The 19,386-nt window shown below is 39.9% G+C and overlaps 1 protein-coding gene across 9 annotated transcripts in view; it reads left to right on the forward strand.

Annotated features, from left to right (window-relative positions):
• Positions 1–19,386, forward strand: part of KIAA0825 (KIAA0825 ortholog) — a 386,099-nt gene that overhangs the window by 58,370 nt on the left and 308,343 nt on the right. For all 9 annotated transcript variants that reach the window (XM_075932132.2, XM_075932137.2, XM_075932129.2 and 6 more), the window contains one exon: positions 10,785–10,924. In XM_075932132.2, coding sequence (XP_075788247.2) covers positions 10,794–10,924 — 131 coding nt within the window. In that variant the 5' untranslated portion in view covers positions 10,785–10,793. The remainder of the gene's footprint in view (positions 1–10,784; positions 10,925–19,386) is intronic.

Below are 19,386 nucleotides of genomic sequence, written 5' to 3' on the forward strand. Positions count from 1 at the left end.
CTCCTCTTCTTCTTTTTTTTCTTTGTCAAATAACAGAACACTATTTAGAATTCCGTTTTGGAGTTATTAATTCTGGCGATTTTAAACAATGATGTTTGAAAATGGAACAATCAAAGGTTGCTTTTTTCCCCATAAGCCAAGTAGATCACGCAAGACAGAGAGGCGCAAATACATTGTTTTGACAAGTACACTGAACAAATATGACATAGGAGTCTTACAGAAATGCATAAATGAAAACTAAGCTGTCATGTTTACAAAATGACTTTTTTCACATGAGGAATGTGTTGAACAGTAAATGATCTGTAGAATTCAGTGTCTGCATGGGAACCATTGTGTTTGGTATTCATGCAAGAAGAGTTGAACAAACGAACTGATTGAAGACAAAAAATTGATTTGGTTCATGCAGGCTCACACTCATACATTTTGGAAGAATCCTAGAAAACAGATGCAATAGATTTCAGTCACTAAGTCTGAGAATAAGCTGGACAAATAAATCTCCATGCCTACGGAGAAAATACCTTTCATTCAGATAGTAGGTTCCATACAAAAGATTGGAGCATGCTTGCCAGTCCATACTCTTACCTGCAGGGAGTTTTTTTCCCCTAAGACTAGTTTGTTTACATGACACCTTATATCCAACCTCTGAAGAAACCTGTGCAGTTAATTAAATTCTGGATATAAAGAGTTTACTTCTAATTTATCACCCTGGAAACCATTCAAATCCCTTATATTTTAGGAGTCAGTTCTCAGTCACTATTACCATCAGTCATCACCAGTGTATCCAATCAGAACTTGGAAGGCTCATTTCTTAAATCTGACAGTTATCAGTCAGTGAATATGTTCAACCAAAAATGTAGACTTGAAATTTCTTCTTGCTTTTAATCATTGAATATGTGACACTAGTCAGTTAGTAACTGAGGAGAATGTTAAATAAAATATACTAAAGATAAACATTGTAAAATCTGCAGATCTGGAGAAATTTTACCCAAGAATCCCAAAAGAGTTGACTGAGGATACCTCTAGCTCACAGATACTAACTTTTAATAAATCTTAAAGTACACAAGATTTCCAAAAAACTAGAAGAGTGTTAGTGTGTCATTATTCAAAAAGGGCAATCATGATGACTTGGATAATTATAGGACAATTAACCTAACATAAATCTCAGGAAAAATAATGGAAAAAGTTGATAAAGGATTCGATCAATACATAATTAAAAGATGGGAATATAAATAATGATAATCTATATGATTGTATGAAAAATAGATCTTGTCAGACAAACCTGATTTCATTTTTTGATTAGATTACAAGTTTGGTTGATAAAGGTTACTGCATAGGTGGAACATACCTACAGAGAGACACATAAGAGACTTAGTCTGTTTAGTTTATCACGAAGATGAAGAAGTGACTTAACTGTTGAGTACCTTTGCTGGAAGAAAAAACTGAGGACTATATGGTTCTCCAACCTTGTGCAGAAAGGCACATAAAAAACAAATGGTTGATAATTAAAGCCAGAAGATTAAAAATAAGGTATTAGTTATTAAACAGTGGGAGTGATTAAGCTCTGGAACAAGCTATTAAAGTAATTGGTAGATTTTGCATCTCATGAAGTCAAATAAAGACTTAAATGCCTTTCTGGAAGATATGCTTTAGTCAAACATAAGTAATCACGCAAAGTGTAGAAGTAACTGGATGAAATTTTATTCCTTGTGCTTTAAGGAGGCCACAATAGATAGTTTAATGGTCCCTTCTGGCTTTAAAATAGCTAAAATAGTTACTGTACATTTATACATGATATTAATACTTTATATGAGCAAGCAGGGATTTTTTTCACTCCTAGCCACTTTGTTGGGAAGCAGTAGCCCTTTATACTGGCATCTAACTCTTGGGATAGAACCAGCTGTTCTCCAATTAGCTGGCAAAAAGAATGTACTTACAGACAATTTACCCCTCAGACAATAAACCCAGAAAGAGTAGACTCTGCTATGGTCTATTGATCTGAAGATATCCATCAACCAAATTTCTATGCAAAAAGTAATAAAGCAAAGCAATCCCCAATTTTGTTCCAGAGCAAGGAAGGACAGCAGCTTAGTAATAGAACTTGTTTCTTTTTGACTGGAGTAGAAACTGCACTGTGATTTTCTGCCTTAACCTATGACTGTAGTGAAAGATATAACAGGCATAACAGCATTTATTCTGACGGCTTTGACTTGATCCAGGAGCTTCCATAATATCTACGAGTGTTGCCAGACTTTAACACAGGAAGACATTGTCATTCTGGAATTGTTTCATCTTTGCTGATTGGGTCATGGGACATTGACAGTCTGACTCAGCTCAGTGTGTAGAGGTATTGAATACAGGCAGTCCTCGGGTTACGTACAAGATAGGGACTGTAGGTTTGTTCTTAAGTTGAATTTGTATGTAAGTCGGAACTGGTACATATTGTAGGGGAAACTCTAGCTAAACATTTCTCCAGAGCTCAGTTTTATTCTCCTACACCTCACTTCCTTTATTCTCAAGCTGAGGTGTCTGCTGAGAAAAGCCACTCCGCGTCTCCCTGGTCTGCTGGGGGGAAGCAGCTAGTGCGGGGTTGCCTCACCCCGTTTGTAAGTAGGGATCCGATGTAACCCGGGGACTGCCTGTACTTTAATGCAACCCAAAAAACTATCTATATCTATATTTATATCTATATCTATAAATGTTACTGTAAAGGGTTCATTCAAGGGTTTAAGGAACTGCTTTAGGCTAGAATGGCACTACCCCTCCACACATATACAAATCATACCAAGACTGGAGGAAGCATTAATAGGAGGGGACTCCACTCCTAGTGGATTCTGAGGTAACTGATACTGCCAAGGCTCTCAGAAGTGAGACTGATATCGTGACTCATACTGCCTGTAGGTTTTCTTCTTTTTCCTTTACTTTATGCTTTTATTTAACCTTATTTACTAACTCTGGTCAGTTTTGTTTTTTTCAACCAGGACAGGGGAAGAAACAGGTCTTAGCCGGAGGGGTGAATGCTGGCCCCGCTAGACTGACACACTTTCCGTGACAGCTGGAAAGTGGTTAGTTAGATTTGTGCTTCCCGTATAGCCCCTGAAGGGGGCATTATGCCAAGTTCATGTTCATGGCAGTTACTTTTAAAAATAGAAAGTTTTCACTACTGGTAGCAGATAATGTGCCACTACAATCTGCGTGCTCTCAACTATTTTCAACTACAGTTTTTCCTCTGCCACTGCACTATGTACCAATGGGCAGTTGAGATTTCAGTGACCTCCCTGTCTCAAGGTTCCCTAAAAGAATTATTAATATTCTCCCTCTGGTTGGCAAGCCTGTCCCCATAAGGGAGCTCATCTTGGTGCTGTCAGGATTAATGGAATGCACAACTCAGGTATTTGGAAGAGTGTTTTTCATTTTATCTCCCATTTAAGGCTACATTTTTAATTGCAATAACATCAGCAGGAAGAGTTTCTGAGTCATAAGCTATAATACTGATCCTCACCAACTAATAATGTAATTATTTTCCACAGATAAGACGCTGGCCTGTTCTGCATCACAGGTTTCCAAAAGTGGAATCTGAGTTCAAATTAAATCTCAAAGTATTGTGAGATGTCAAAAAGGCTTTATTAGGGGAAGATTGCAGCATTTAGGAAATCCCTTATACTTTTTATAGCTTTTGAGAATTAAAGGAAATAGTGTCTGTATATATACATTGTCTCTCAGAGTCCATTTCGTTCCATTGAGATGTACTGATAGTCTTGGCTTTGAACATTCAGTGAGGAGTTACTTGTGCACTGCTTATCTAGAAGTTATCAGCCGTTTTAGAGGATAGATTCACAAGTGTGCATACTGTAGCAGGGTACTGCCTTGATTCTGTCAGCCTTAGTGTTTCTCCTTTGACCAGTGTGGGACCAGGAGTAAATCAGACTGACTTCACTCTAGTTTTATTTTTCCTTATTTACATTGTGGGCCTCTAAGTTAGGTCCAAGAAGTTAAGCAAAAAGTAAAAAACCCAAGACAACCTGCTCAACACAATAGGTTTGGGCTACTCGAGTCAAGAAATAGTATTCTCTTTATAAACCCTCAGCATTATCATGCCTGATTCCTGCACTGTGTGGCACCCTGAAATAGAAGGGTTGTAGCAGCAGGAACCGTCTTGCATTTTTATTCTTGCATTTTTCTCTTCGTTCTGATGCTTCAGCTTGGGGAAGTGGTCTGTAACTAGGGTAAACTGTCATCCAAGTAGGTAATACCAGAGTGTTTCTCTGGTCCATTTTGCTGCAAGCCATTCCTTTTCCACTAGAATGTACTTTTTTTTTCTCTGTGAAGGAGTTTTCTGCTGAATTTCAAGATGTGATAATCTTCCTTTCTTACCATCTGAGAAAGAATACCCCCCAACCCTGCCTTGGAGGCATCCATTTGTAACATGAACTTCTTAAAGTCTTGGGCTATTAGCACAGAATTACTGTAGAAGGCTGTCCTCAGACCCACAAAAGCTTCTACAGCCACACCAGTCTACTTTACTATGTCCAGGCCTCTGGGTTTTATCAGACCCATCAAAGGAATCACCCTGTTATCTAATTACTTTCATGGATCCTTTCATGGATTGAAAACTGGTTAAAAGATAGGAAACAAAGGGTAAGAATAAATGGTACATTTTCAGAATGGAGAGAGGTAACTAGTGGTGTTCCCCAAGGGTCAGTCCTAGAGCCGATCCTATTCAATTTATTCATAAATGATCTGGAGAAAGGGGTAAACAGTAAGGTGGCAAAGTTTGCAAATGATACTAAACTGTTCAAGATAGTTAAGAGCAAAGCAGACTGTGAAGAACTTCAAAAAGATCCACCAAACAAAATGGGCAACAAAATGGCAAATGAAATTTATTGCCCTTATATAAATCGATGGTACGCCCACATCTTGAATACTACATATAGATGTGGTCTCTTCATCTCAAAAAAGATATAGTTGCATTAGACAAGGTTCAGAGAAGGGCAACTAAAATGATTAGGGGTTTGGAACGGGTGCCATATGAGGAGAGATTAAAGAGACTAGGACTTTTCAGTTTGGAAAAGAGGAGACTGAGGAGGATATGATAGAGGTCTATAAAATCATGAGTGGTGTGGAGAAAGTGAATAAGGAAAAGTTATTTACTTGTTCTCATAATATAAGAACTAGGGGCCACCAAACGAAGTTAATGGACAGCAGGTTTAAAACAAATAAAAGGAAGTTCTGCTTCACACAGCTCATAGTCAACCTGTGGAACTCCTTGCCTGAAGAGGTTGTGAAGGTTAGGATTATCACAGGGTTTAAAAGAGAACTAGATAAATTAATGGCTATTAGCCAGTATGGGTAAGGAATGGTGTCCTTAGCCTCTGTTTGTCAGAGGGTGGAGATGGATGGCAGGGGAAAGATCGCTTGATCATTACCTGTTCGATTCACTCCCTCTTGGACACCTGGCATTGGCCACTGTTGGCAGAGAGGATGCTGGATTGGATGGACCTTTGGTCTGGCCCAGTATAGCCATTCTTATGTTCTTACTTGTAATATATCACTGTCATACAAATGCCCTAATCTTTGTCTTTCTAATCAGTTGTGACCAACTTTACCTCTAACTTAATCAGCTGAGTTTTTGCTATACCTTTCCCCATAATGTACCTGGGATACTTCAAAAACTTAAAAGATAATGAATGGTCCTGCAGCACCTTAGAGACTAACAAAAATATAGATATTATAATGAGCTTTTGTGGGCAAAACCTGCTTCTTCAGATGACAAATGAAGATTTTATCATCTGAAGAAGTGGGTTGTGTCCACAAAAGCTCATTATGCTATCTATATTTTGTTAGTCTCTAAGGGTATGTCTACACTACAGAAAAAGATCGAAGCTGCCACTGTCAATCTTCCAGGGTTCGAATTAGCAGGTCTAGTTAAGATAGCTAATTCAAACTAAGAGAGGCACTCCATTCAATGCCAGTAGTCCTACTTCCATAAGGAGTAAGGGAAGTCGAAGGGAGAATGTTCTCCCTTTGACTTCTTGCAGTGTGGATAGTGCCAAAAGTCAAGTTAAGGTCCTTCTACTTAAGCATTCAAATAATGTTGTGTATCTTAATTCAACCTTGTCCCATAGTGTAGACATACCCTAAGGTGCTGCAGGACCATTAGTTTTTTTTAAAAAGTTTTTTTTAGTTACAGACTAATATGGCTACTCCTCTTATACTGGGATACTTCATTTAGTCTTCAGAATTCATTGCAGAATCTCGTGGTACCATCTAGCTTGTACTCTTGAACAATTGGGCTATGAGATTCTTGAAGGACCTTCAGCTAAGGATGTTAAGGACTAGTCGATTATCCGATAAGTAAGGCAGTTTTTCAAAGGGGCAGCTGCCGCACAGCTGATCTGCAACACTGCCCCTTTAAAACGCTGAAGCGCTGTGGAGCCTGGGGTCAGCTGGGGACTCCCCAGCTAAACCTGGGTTCCGCGTGGCATTTCCCCAGAATCTGGGGTCAGCTGGGGACTCCCTAGCTGACCCCGGGTTCTGGGGAAATGCCACGCGTAACCCTAGGGAAATGCCACGCGTAACCCTAGGGAAATGCCACGCGTAACCCAGATGATTCCGCGTTCTGCTGAAATGCTGCACGGAGCCAGGGATCAGCTGGGGTGTCCCGAGCTGACCCCGGTCTTCATGGCGCTGCCCCTTTGAAACACTGAGGTGGCATTTTAAAGGGGCAGTGCTGTACAGCTGAGCCGGGGATCAGCTGTGGGCGCTGCCCCTTTGAAATGCTGAGATCAGTGGATGCCTTTATCACAAACAATAGGAAAGGTTGTTAGGCAGAAGAGATGGCAGTTTTTCCCATCTTTAGTCACTGTTTTTCATATTACGCTTTTCAGTGTAGCACCTGAGATGCCATCAGTTTGTGGGTGGTAGACCAAGGTCTTAGGGCCTGTATTTAAAGCATTGCAGACAGGTCCTTCATTAATTTGAACATCAAGGTAGTCCTTTAATCTGTCAGAATCTCCTTCAGTACTTGGATTAACTTCCTTGCTATTGTCTTGGACATTGTGTTTTGCTGGGGTACCACTTTTAGGTGCCAGATAGCATTGCCTGGAGCCCTGCACAAAATTGATGATCCCTGTCTGATTTCTCCAGTGAGTCTATTAAATGGGACTTGAATAATAATAGGCAGGTGTACTAAAAGAGCCCTTAGTTTAAGTTGTGGGCTGTACAATGGGCACTCCAGGCAGGAGGTACAGTAGTATCAGAAATCACTATTAGCTCCTGGCTAAAAAAAACTTTTGTAGGATACTATCTAGGAGTTTATCTGCCCCTAAATATCCCTCCCACCCCCAATGACTACGTCCTATAGGCACTTCCTCAGTTCATTAAAGCAACAGTCTGTATATGATTAATTTTAACTGGCCATGTATATCTATTTGGAGTCATAGGGAGTGAAAGTGGATGAGATGGCATAGGTATACACTATCACCAAGATTGCACTCTGTGAGTTCCTCAGTGTTAGAGTTTTGAGCTGCAATATGTCCTAATTCTTCACAAATATAACATCTATACCTGCCACTGGTTATCCTCCATGCTTTGGGCTATTGTAACACTACAGGCTTCTCCCACCTCTGGTTGCTCTTTTGCATCCCTCCTCTGCAAACTTTCAGTGATCCAGGCAGGGATTGACTGCTTGGTCAGATGTATCTCTTCTCCAGTAGTCAGAGAAAGCTCTCTGGCCATTAAATGCCTGTTTACAATAGTGACCAAATCATTGTAAAAGAGTCATTTTTGCCAATCCACCCTTGTAGGTCTGGTGGAAATCCCCTCAAGAATCTGTCCAAAAGCAAAAGTGTTGTGATGTGTTCTGTACTGCAGGTCTCAGCATACAGACACTTCATATTAGATGGATCAGGTTGGACAGCTGGCACTTTGCTCTCCTGGTGCCTCAACTTGTGAAATCTTTGGGCCCTTATGGATGTAGTTGCTCTCAACTTTCAATTTGAAATAGTTTAGCAGCTTCCCCTGTCATGTCATAATAGGTCTTTTAAGCCTCTCCAAACAAGAAAGGAGCAATGATATTGACCCACCTGTCTCACAGTAAGACCTTGTTTAGGGTGGTTCTTTCATATGTGAAGAGAGATGACTTGATATGATCTTTTGCTGTGATCCTTTGCAGATAATGCTGGCACTTCCTACAGCAGTGCCTTCACCATGCTGTTCATTCTCAGGAACAATCTACCTTGCCCTCTGGGACAGTCTCATTATCAAATCCCACATGTGGCAGGGTACCTCCTTTTATTTTTGTTGGTCGCAGCATTTCTTTTTTGAAGAGGAGGGGAAACCTGGATATAGTTAGTCTGACTCCAGAGGATTTTTTCCTTCAGTTTGCTTTATATTTCCTTATTTACCCAGTGGGGCCACAGGGTAGGCCTAAGAATTTCTCTAAAGCAAATATTGAAAAAATACCCAAATTCACTAAACAATCAGAAATGCTTTTCCTTGCCCCCTCTCCAGGTGGTTGTCCTACTACACTGGAATCTAGTTGAGAGCCATTGACAGCTGTTACCTTAGTTTCTTTCCATATAGGGAGAGGAACAGCTTTCCACCCAGGGGATGCCTTTTCTTCCTGCTGCTGCCACTACACCTGGTGCAGCTTGTCTCTGAGTTCTCATTCTCGTGAAGAATCACAGTCACCATGTGTAACTGGTTTTGGTGTACTCTAATCTTGACCTCAGTTTATAAATATAACCAAAGCTCAGAAATTTAAGATTTAGTGGGAAGTCACTATGAAATTTAGCTTTTCCATATAATATAACTCATGATCTTAGTTTTTAAGATCTTGGTTGCTCAGCACTGAACCTACTACATAAAATAATATCTCTGGGTATGTCTATTCAGCAAAGTTATTTCAAAATAACAGCTGTTATTTCGAAATAACTTTACCAGCATCTACACAGCCAAACTGCTATTTCAAAATTAAATTGAAATAGTGGAGGGCTTATTTCAAAATTGGTAAACCTCATTCCACGAGGAATAGCACCAATTTCAAAATTGCTCTTTCGAAATAAGCATTGTGTAGACGCTTATTTCGAAATAGGGGGCCTCCAGCCCTTCCCAGGGTGCCCTAGTGGCCACTCTGGGCACAACCAAGAAATCTTTTCTCCCTCCCCCTCTCCCTGGAGCCCTTAAAGGGTACCTTTAAGCAGATAGCCTCTGGCAGCAGCCACACAAGGTAACTCCTGACCTGAGCCTCTGGCAGCAGCCACACAAGGTAACTCCTGACCTGATGCCCTGCCAGAACTGGTTCTGGCTGGCCTTAAATGCGATTCAACATCCTATCAATGTGGATGCACTATATCGAAATAGCAAAACGCTATTCACCCTGCTGTAAGAAATAAACAGATACGAATTATGTACTTAGGTCCCATTAGGTGTAAAGATGGAAATAATGTCAAGAAAGTTGTCACGGAAGGAATTGTGATGAATCGTAGTAGGGGCCAACCGGCGAGGAGATAGATACTGTGCAGCAGATCACAGAGAGATCAGCTGCCAAGTGCTCAAATATAGCAATGAAAGGCTTCTGAAAATTCATATTAAGACATGAATAAAATGGTTTTACTTATTGACTTATTTATGTTCTGTTTACATTTGTATTATGGTCTCTTGATGCTTATAATCCAATACTATTAATAATACTATTAATAATTTCTTACCAAATGTACTACTTATTGGGAAATACCCATTTTTACTTCCTTTGTTGTGTGATTGAAGTGTTTAGTCATGGTTGGTTGGAAAACATGTATCCTTATTCTTCTGTATGATAATTAGTGAAGAGAAAGAAGAGCTGGTAGTGTCCTGCATCAGATGTAAACATTCCTATGATTGGTTGGATACCTGTGGATAGGTCAATGGATGAGCTATGTGTGGAATGAAACGTAAGCTAGTCAAAAATGGAAAACCTGTTTCCTTGAACTTTGTAATATATTTGCTTTCTGGGAGTGGTATGTTTTTATTTGGTTTTGTTTTTAATTAACTACATATATAAGCTGAGGTTCAGAAACGTATACACTAAGCTAGTAGCTGCTATCGCTATCTCTATGCTTGGAGATATTTGAATGGAATGGAGATACTTAGATGAAAATGTGTGTGCACATAGCAAGTACACTGATCATCATTTTTAAAAGACACTGTTTAACCTACAGACACTAGCATTCATAATTTTGTTCTTGGAATTTTCCGATGTCACTTTTTAGTTGCAATGCTGAGTTTTGTTAAGCATTATAGTTACAAACTTTCTTCTGCATCACGAAGTTGTTTTATAAAGAGTAATTCTGTTACCTTTGTGAAAAATATTAATTGATTTTATTTTTGCTAAATTGAAGATTACTGATAAACTACTGTGTTTAATTAGCTATAACATATACTGCAAGCTACTCCTCTACAGCTGTGTTTGTCAAAGTGGTTCACGGATCCACTCTGAGAAAGCAGCTAATGGGTTGCTCCAGGTCATTTACTTACTAGTTCCACAGCCACAGAGCCTTGCAACTCCCATTGACTCTGGTTCACCGTTTGCAGCCAAGAATAGCTGTGGGAAGCAGTGGGCTGTGTCACACTTTGATTGCTTATTTTTCATTGGTTTAATATTCCTTGTATAATTACATATTCTATGTTATTCTAAACATAAATTCAAAAAAGGAAAATTTTATGTACTTTAATATTAAAAATAAAACTTGCTTTTTCATAAGTTAATCCCATTTTTATATTTGCTATTTCCTTTCCATTTATTTCAGGTTTTGGAAATGGAGTGGGGAGGTGAATATTCTCTTGATTCTTCCAACTTAGATTGTTTATTAAACATTCTTCCTGGGGACCTGGAGTTTCAACAAATCCTCAGTGACATTGATGAGAAAATAAAGAAAAATTCTGCTAGGTAAAAGATTTTAAACTTTTTTTGTCCAATGTATCAGTGAGCCATTTACATTTTTAAGATTTATTTTCTTTCTTCTTTTTGTGGTGATATTGTAGAATATTGAAAGTTATTTCACTACTGGTTTTGCCTTAATTCAGCCAACACTTGTGGGGCTTTTTCATGCCTTTAGAAGTTATTAGCTACTTTTTTATTTGTTTCAATCTGTATAGGTAATATTAATAGCTTGAATCCTCACAGAACTCGAAAATTGTCAATTTGTTGTGATACAGAAATGAAGAGAATATATATTTTTAGTGTTCTCAGACCTCAGACATGGGGCTGGGTTGAGGCTGAAGTTTGCTTTTATTTTATTTCTTGGTAAAAGAGCTATAAAATTTGATAAGTTTATAGAATATAAAGGTAGTCTTTAACATCATAGAATAATTTTAATAAAATGTATTTCTTCCTAAAGCAGTGGTCTCAAAGTGGTCCACAGATCCACTCTGAGCAACCTGCTAATTGGCTGCTCCTGTTGGTTTATTTACCAGCTTCACAGTCACATTGTGGCTCCCATTGGCTCCAGTTTGCTATTTGCAGCCAAGGCAAGCTGTGGGTGATGGCAGCCCGTCCCAGGCTGCTTCCCACGGCTCCCCTTGGCTACAAACAGCAAACCGGAGCCAATGGGAGGCGTGAGCCTCTGTGGCTGCAGAGCTGGTAAATAAACATGTGGAAGATGCCAGTTAGCAGCTTTCTCAGAGTGGATCTGCAGACCATTTTGAGAAACATTGTTCTAAAGTGAAGAAAGTGACTTTATCAATGTTCATTATAAATAAACCATTAACTTACTTATTCTAAAGAAAATTTTCATATTGGAATAATAGCAGAAGACTTTTTAATCTGCATATGTTTTGGAGTACACTTTAAAACATTTGTGGTAAATGTTTCATTACAAAGAATGAGTAAATCTGTTATATTCTTTTAGTCAAAAAAGATACACACAATGCTTCTATTAATCAGGAATTAATCTTTGCTCTGGCTTGGACTTTTCTATGAACAAGTCACTTAATAATTCTGTGCCTTAATTGTCACTTCTGTAAAGTAAGAATATCTTCCCCGCAGTCGTGGTGTGGCTAAATACATTAATATTTGTAAAATATATGGAGATTCTTGGATGAAAGATGCTGGGTCTGGCAAATACTCCTGTCACTGTTTAGAAAAATAACATTTACCCACTGCTACAACAGAAATTTCTTGTTTTGAGGAATAACTGGAATTTTAGATATAACTCTGGATAAATACTATCTTTTTAAGAGTAATGATTGTACTATTATCCCTTGTACATCTGAAGTATGCAGCAGGGATCCAACTGTGCTATAGAAAGCATTTCTGAGACTTCAGAGGATACCTTTGATGAAGTGTGATTTAGGATGGTATAACTTAATAATGAGGCCCTCCTGGGTAGGAGGACTTTATCTACTGCTCACAAAACTATCCACCTTATTCAGGAAGCAGTCCTTTATAATATACACCCACAGAAGCTATATTTTACATCTCTTTCTTTTTCTGCTGAAGTTAATCTAGCAGAAAACTAAGTCCTCCCTGAGCTACATATTCTATCAGGTTGCTAGTCAAGATCACAGACTTCCTCACTCTGTTTTTATGATTTACTAGAGAATTTACCTGGCATTGCTTGGGTCCTTCAGAGCAGGGGGCTACCGGGGTACTGGAGCCAGGGCAGGGGCTTGGGGATTTGGGGAAAATCAGGGCAGGAGGCTAGAGGTGTGTGTGGGGAGGGTGCAGAAGTCAGGGGTGGGAAGAGTGGGAGAGCTCAGGGGAGAGATGTGGGAAGGCTGAGAGGAAGAGATGTGAGGTGGCTCAGGGCAAGGGGTGGAGGTGCAGGAGTCAGGGCAGGGGGTCAGGGAGTCTGGCAGCTGCTTCCCAGGGCTGCCGTTGGACAGCAAGGACCACTGTGCTCAGCCGCTGGGCTGGACTTGGGCTGTGCAAGCCAGGTTGCCCAGCCATCAGCTGCTCCGTAGCTCTCTGGGACTGCAAGGGCACACTTGCTTGCTAACCCTCTGTGGTCATTCTGGAGCGTAACTCCCCTGTGCTTGCTGCCCCTGTTATTCTGCAGTATAACTGTTCTTGCTATTACAGTCCTCCCTTTCCATTTGATGTGAAACAATTGCATTCTACACCCGTCCTATTTTCTTGGCATTACCAAACCCTGACCTTACTTTAAGTTATGGTAAGAGGAAGCTGCATACTAAATTTGGTGGTCCTAGCTTTTACCATTTAGGAAAAGTTCTTGAACAAACAGACTCACAGAGAAACACAGAAAACACAGACATTCTCTCAAATATATAGTAGATTATTTATTCCTTACAAGAGTCATTGATATTGATAATCTTAAAATAATGACAATAATGAAAATCTAGCAACTGTAAAATTGCAGGAAAAACTTAAAAAACAACAGACTTCTTCAGATGACAGGAGTATGCTAATGCTAAGACAGTATGCTAATACTCCTGTCATCTGAAGAAGTGGGTTGTGCCCACAAAAGCTCATGATACCATCTCACGATACCATCCACAGTTAGTCCTTGAGGTGCTACTAGACTATTTGTTGTTTTTTAAGTTTTTCCTGTTACAGGCTAATTTGACTATTCCTCTGAAGCTTTTGTAAAATTGCAGTTACCTTCGTAGTGCTAATCCCCAGTCTGTTGACATCACTGGAATTTAGGGTCATACTAAGAAAAATTCAGTTGAAGTCCTTACTGTGTCATAAGTATCTGCAGTTTTGAGTTGCTCTGCATGATGTGTTACAAATTCAGAAAGGCCACCATCAGCATTTGGCAGGTGTGTTTGACAATCTTTTATTACTTTTTCAGTTTAAAAGGTGTGTTGTGAGGGGTAAAACCGCATTTTGACACAGAAGTAGATCACAGCTGCAGCTATGGACTGTGGATTGTCCAAAGGAGAGAGGCAAGGATGATTTTTTGGCTTCTGGATTGGTGTTATATTGTGGTGTGATAGCCATAAAAGCCACCCATTCTTTTGCTGTAAAATTCTGAATTTTTACAGTCTGTTGTTTTTTCAACAATAGCAGTTCAACCAATAAGCCCTGAATTTACCAGATGTTATTTTTCATCTGTAAAATGTCAATTTCAGGAATAGAGAAGAACTTAACAAAAGATGAACAACATTTGATGTGACTTTTAAATGAAAAACGGTATTTTATTGCTAATACATTATAGGTAACATGGAATGAAATAAAGTTCCATTTACCATTGATCTTTGCAAGGAGTATGATAAGGGAGCTACTCTGTGCGTTATGTTGATTCAATTAGAATACAATCCATTTTTCATCAGATAGACTTATGTTTTTATAATACACTAGAGAAAAAAACATAATAGTATACAGTATGTATATTTAAAAAAAATAGAGCAGCATGTGAAAATTATGATCTAAAAGTGTGTAAATCGCTTCTACACTCATTTATGGCCTTCCAACAGAACACTTTTTACAAAATTGTATGTCATGACAAATCAATTATGTTCCACTACCAACAACAGCTGAAATACTTTCAGTATTTTTGTATCATAATTGTTACAATCCTTGTGTTATAAACAGAACAAAAATGACCAACTGTGTGATAAGTTTTTCATTAAGTTTTAAGGGAAAATATGATAAACACTTATATGGAAAGATGTGTATTACATTGAATTTTGACTTTATTGCTATAGCAGTTTATGAAGACAGCCAATTTGACCATTTTTAAGTGCTGCCCTGTGTGCCAAACTACATCTTGGGTTATTTTATGGTGAAATCATGTTTCACTCTTGCAGTGTAGGCTATCATTTCTCTCTTTCTTCATCTCCTTCCTTCCTACACACATTTGAACTTTCTTTATTATATTTGGGTAGAAATATTTTCGGTATGTAATATGGAGTTTTCAGAATTAACACAACTGGTTTACAAATACTCTATCGGAATTAAAAGTTCAGCAGACATCACTGTATGTTCAGCTTTCTTGTAACTAGCGGAACACCAGGAAATAACTGTATAGAGCTTGAAACCATGCTTATCATGCAACTCTCCTCAAAAGAGACAGTAAAAATGGCAAAAATGAATTCTTAGCAAATAAGTTCTTTGTGTATTTATTCATGTGTGCTTATTTTAAATGGATACATTTTAAACTGCTTTTTACTTCTGACAGCTCTGCAGAGCTTGCACAGCTCTGTAAGAGTGAGGTAGATTTCATTCCTTTTTCTGCATACATAACAGAATTATTTACCAAGATTCCATCAGTTACATCTCTATAAACTCACTGATGACTATGGTTTTGGACAGGTGTCACAAAGAGCCCTATTTGGTCTGCAGAACTGATGCACAAAAGAGGAGGATTGATTCTCAGATCCAAGGTTGCATTTACTGTGGTGACAGTTGGAAAATATGTATATTTCACATGTAAACTTAACACACTTGATGTGGAGAAGATTAACATGGATCTTTTCAACTCCAAATGTAGAGCAACTTTTCAGAGAATAACTAGACATAAAGCTTCAAGTGCTTGCTCGTGTCCATTCAACCTAGGTGTGTGTGCCTGCCACATGCACTGATGCTAGAAGTTTTTGTCTAAGTAGTACTCATAGGGGCTGGGGTTCCCAGCGCCTTCCTGGAGAGACACGCTATATAGGACTCTCCCTGTCCACTCCCTCCTCAGTTCCTTCTTACCATCAGTGATGGTGCTTGGAACAGTGTGCCTTAGCTGTAGCAAGCATTCCCATTGTTTTGCTGATAGTTATAATCAATCTAAGTACTTTGACATCTCAGTATGCCATCATGCAGCAGGCTAGGTTCAGGAATCCTTTGCTGATGCTTCCATTGGGACAGTGGTCCTTCCAGCTATACTTCCTCACACCCTCCTCCTACTTAAAATACTACTTGTCAACCACTCACATTGGAATACAGTCCAGCCCATCACTCAAAGAAGTGGAGATTCTTCAAGATGTTTGGTCCTCCCTCCTTCTACTCTGCTTTGGATATTCTTCGATTATAATAGAAAAGGAACTAGAGAGATGGTCAGTCCTCTCCACCCTTTATCCCCTCAGTCAGAGGCATGATGTGAGCCAGTACGCAGGCACAGACCAATTGAATTTCTTTCAAATCTCTAGCTCTGGGAACATTATGTGCGTGTGCAAATCCACAGTAAAATACAGAATAGGCATCCACATCTCAAAGAACCTTCAGTCAGAGGTTAGTAACCTGCTTATCTCACCCTAAAAACCTAATTTTAAAAATTGGCAACAGTGATGTGGGAGTAATTAGATATGGGAGTTTAGAAGAGTAAGTTCCAGAGTCCAAGATGCTTCATGGAAAATACTGTGCCATTATCCAGCTTCTCTCTACATTGTTCCACTACATTCCTTCCCCCTCTAATACTCTTTAAAGTAGGAGATTGTTAGATTGAGTTCCTCTGATCACAGATTCTATAATATCATCAGTGCCGAACCGAGCCATACTTGCACCCCGGGCAGCGGGTGTGCAGCGCATGCATGGCCCCACCCTCGGGCGCGCGGTGTCCCTTACCACTTCAATCAGGTGCCCCGGGCAGCTGCCCGACTAGCCCCCCCATTAATCTGGTCCTGAATATCATAGACTCATAGACTGTAAGGTCAGAAAGGACCATCATGATCTAATCTGGCCTCCTGCATATTGCAGACCACAGTACCTAGCCCATTCATTTCTGTAGTAGATCTCTAACCCCTTTCTGAGATACTGAAGTCCTCAAATTATGCTTTAAAGAACGTCTGGTTACAAAGAATTGACCATTTACTCATTGTCAAAACTGCAAGTGACCTGTGCCCTATGCTGCAGTGGAAGGTGAAGAAAAACAGGAGGAAATTTCTTCCTGATTCCAAAAATGGTGATGAGTTGGACCCTGAGCATTTTGGTAAGACCCAAGAGCTGGATACCTGGAAAGAATTCTCTGTTGTAACTCAGAATCTTTCCCATAGAGTGTTCCATCACTGGCCTTTAGGGTTCTTTTCTACTAGTAGTTGCAGAGCTGCTACATGCCAGTGTAGGCAGTCTCGTCAATCAAAGTTGTTTCTGACATAGCCCAGATTCAAACCTTTTAGGGCTAGATAGATCAAAAATAGTACTCTACCCAGAAGTCAATTGACAGCCAGTACAATTACAGAATACTTGTGTAATATGCTCACCACATTAATAAGTGGGTAGTTTTTTTTTATTTCACACTAGCTTCAACTTCTATAAGATCTGAACATGGAGATCCAGGAAGAAACTATATATTTGGTTTGCTCTTCCAATGACAAAAGCCTGGATGATTGTATAGAGGTCCACATCCAAAAGAAATTCTCTCTCTGTTCTCTGGCTCCATGGAAGGGCAGGGAGTGGGGCTATAGCTTCTGCTCCTTTCCCTGGTGTCAGAGGCAGAGCAAGAAAAGCAGCAGAACTTCCAGAGGCTCCTCAGGATTGTATACCATCTCCAGTCTCTCCTCCACCCCCAGGAGAGAGTAGGAGCCCCAGGCTGGGGGTGGAGTAGAGTCACATGGACATGCTCCTTCTTAGCTGTTGTATGTTCCCCCATCCCACACTAGTAAGAAATTTATTTTTCTTGCACAGCTGGTCACAGTGGTCCATATTTGCTGTATGAGCATCCAACAAAATTCCTAAATTGAAAAATTAAACCATATATAGTGAAAGCATTTTCTGTCAGGATGTTGATATAACATTTGTCAGTTCTGCTGGTTGCTGATGCTAGCCTTATGATACCTAGCAGTTCTAGCCAAATATTGAGAGAGAGGAGACATGAGCTGGACTGTAGGCTCTGCTTTCTCACAGGATTCCCTTCCATTCCGAGGTAATGGGGCTTAGGCTAAGTACTCTTGCAGGATGTTTTTCACATGCACTTAACTTGACTTGCACTCCAAGAGAAACCCAGGGACTACCTTTCCCTTGTGTATTTTTGAGAATAGTTTGCTACAGGGCTTTCCGCCTTATGGGCTTTTCAGGAAAAATAATCATATCCTTGTTATTTTAGGGCACTTTTAACAAAGACCTTGCATCTTGATGAAAAAATCTCAAGTAACTGTGTTCAGAGATTTGGGGAAACCGTTTTCACAATCTTCTAGTCCTGGCACACTGAATGAATGGGAAAGGTGGTAATATGTTGATATTGGTAACTTGAACCAAAGAGAAAAGTCATCTCTAATTTTCTGTATTATTACGTGGTCATCTACTATTCCAATATTATACTTCTTGTGACATTAATGCTTTTGAAAAAATATTAGAATATTATCGTCCTCTATTTAACAAAAACAGGAGGAATATTCCTTACCTGCTAGCCTTAATTAATGTGCTTCTAGTTTATAAGAAAGGATCATCATTGAGCCAAAGTTTTTTAATTCACTTTTATTCCCATTCAGTCTATATATTATGGCTACAAAGAGCAGTGCTCTTTGGAATGTGTGCACTGATTCCTTATAAACTGGCCTAAGACCACCAGCTAATTTCATAGTAGCCACCAAACACTCAATGTCTTGCAAATAATATGGTCAATCCCAGGATATTGGAGAGGCTGGATGAGGTAATATCTATTAGTGAGAGAGACAAGCTTTAGAGCCACACAGACTCTTCTTCAAGTCTAGGAAAGGCTCTCCCAGTGTCACAGCAACATAAAGATGGAACAGGTTCACCCACCTTGCCTCTCTCTAACAGCTAGTTATGAGTTTAGCCATTTGTAGCCAGACACGAACCCCATCTTGTTTCCCCCCCCCCCCCCAGAGAGCAAGAGAAAGGCAGTCAGCCTTTGATGCCCTAGGAACGCAGGTGTGCTGCCTGCCCCTGACTCTACCATAAACAGAAACCAGACAGTAAATGGGCTAGCTGACCACCCGGGGCCTCCCGTCGCCCTGATGGCTAGTACCAGTAATTGACACGCCTGCACTGTCCCAGGAGAGGAATCTTCGCCCATCACATACCAGAGGTGCCCATTGTCTGCATTTTCCCAGGTGTGAATTATGCTTTGCACCCTTCGTGGGAAACTTGGCATTCAAAGCCATTTTTCCTAATTGGCCACTTGAGACCAGGAAGAAGCCTACATGACCCAAGGGGTATAAAAGAGGTTCAGCAGCCCACCCCATTTGAGCTCTAATCATCTATACCTGCTGGCAGGTATTGATTGTCTCCCGAGGTCTGTGGGACGCCCAACCTCGCCCTACTTCTTCCCGAGGGATTGAGAGAAAGACCCTGGCCACGCCAAGTCTGGAACGCAGGGGTGAGAATATATACCTGCGATGTGTCTATTTTGCATGCATTTAATAAGAGCTCAGAGAACCAAAGGGTTTCATGGTACCTGTAAGTGACTTATTAGTGTAATTTCTGTCCTGTCCTTTGTAGTGTCTGTGTTACCTGTAACACAGTAGTAGCATTTAACAACTAAGTTTACCCTGTAACAA

The sequence above is a fragment of the Pelodiscus sinensis genome, chromosome 6, assembly GCF_052426305.1.
Source record: "Pelodiscus sinensis isolate ZL-2025 chromosome 6, ASM5242630v1, whole genome shotgun sequence".
In the NCBI taxonomy this organism is placed as follows: domain Eukaryota; kingdom Metazoa; phylum Chordata; order Testudines; family Trionychidae; genus Pelodiscus; species Pelodiscus sinensis.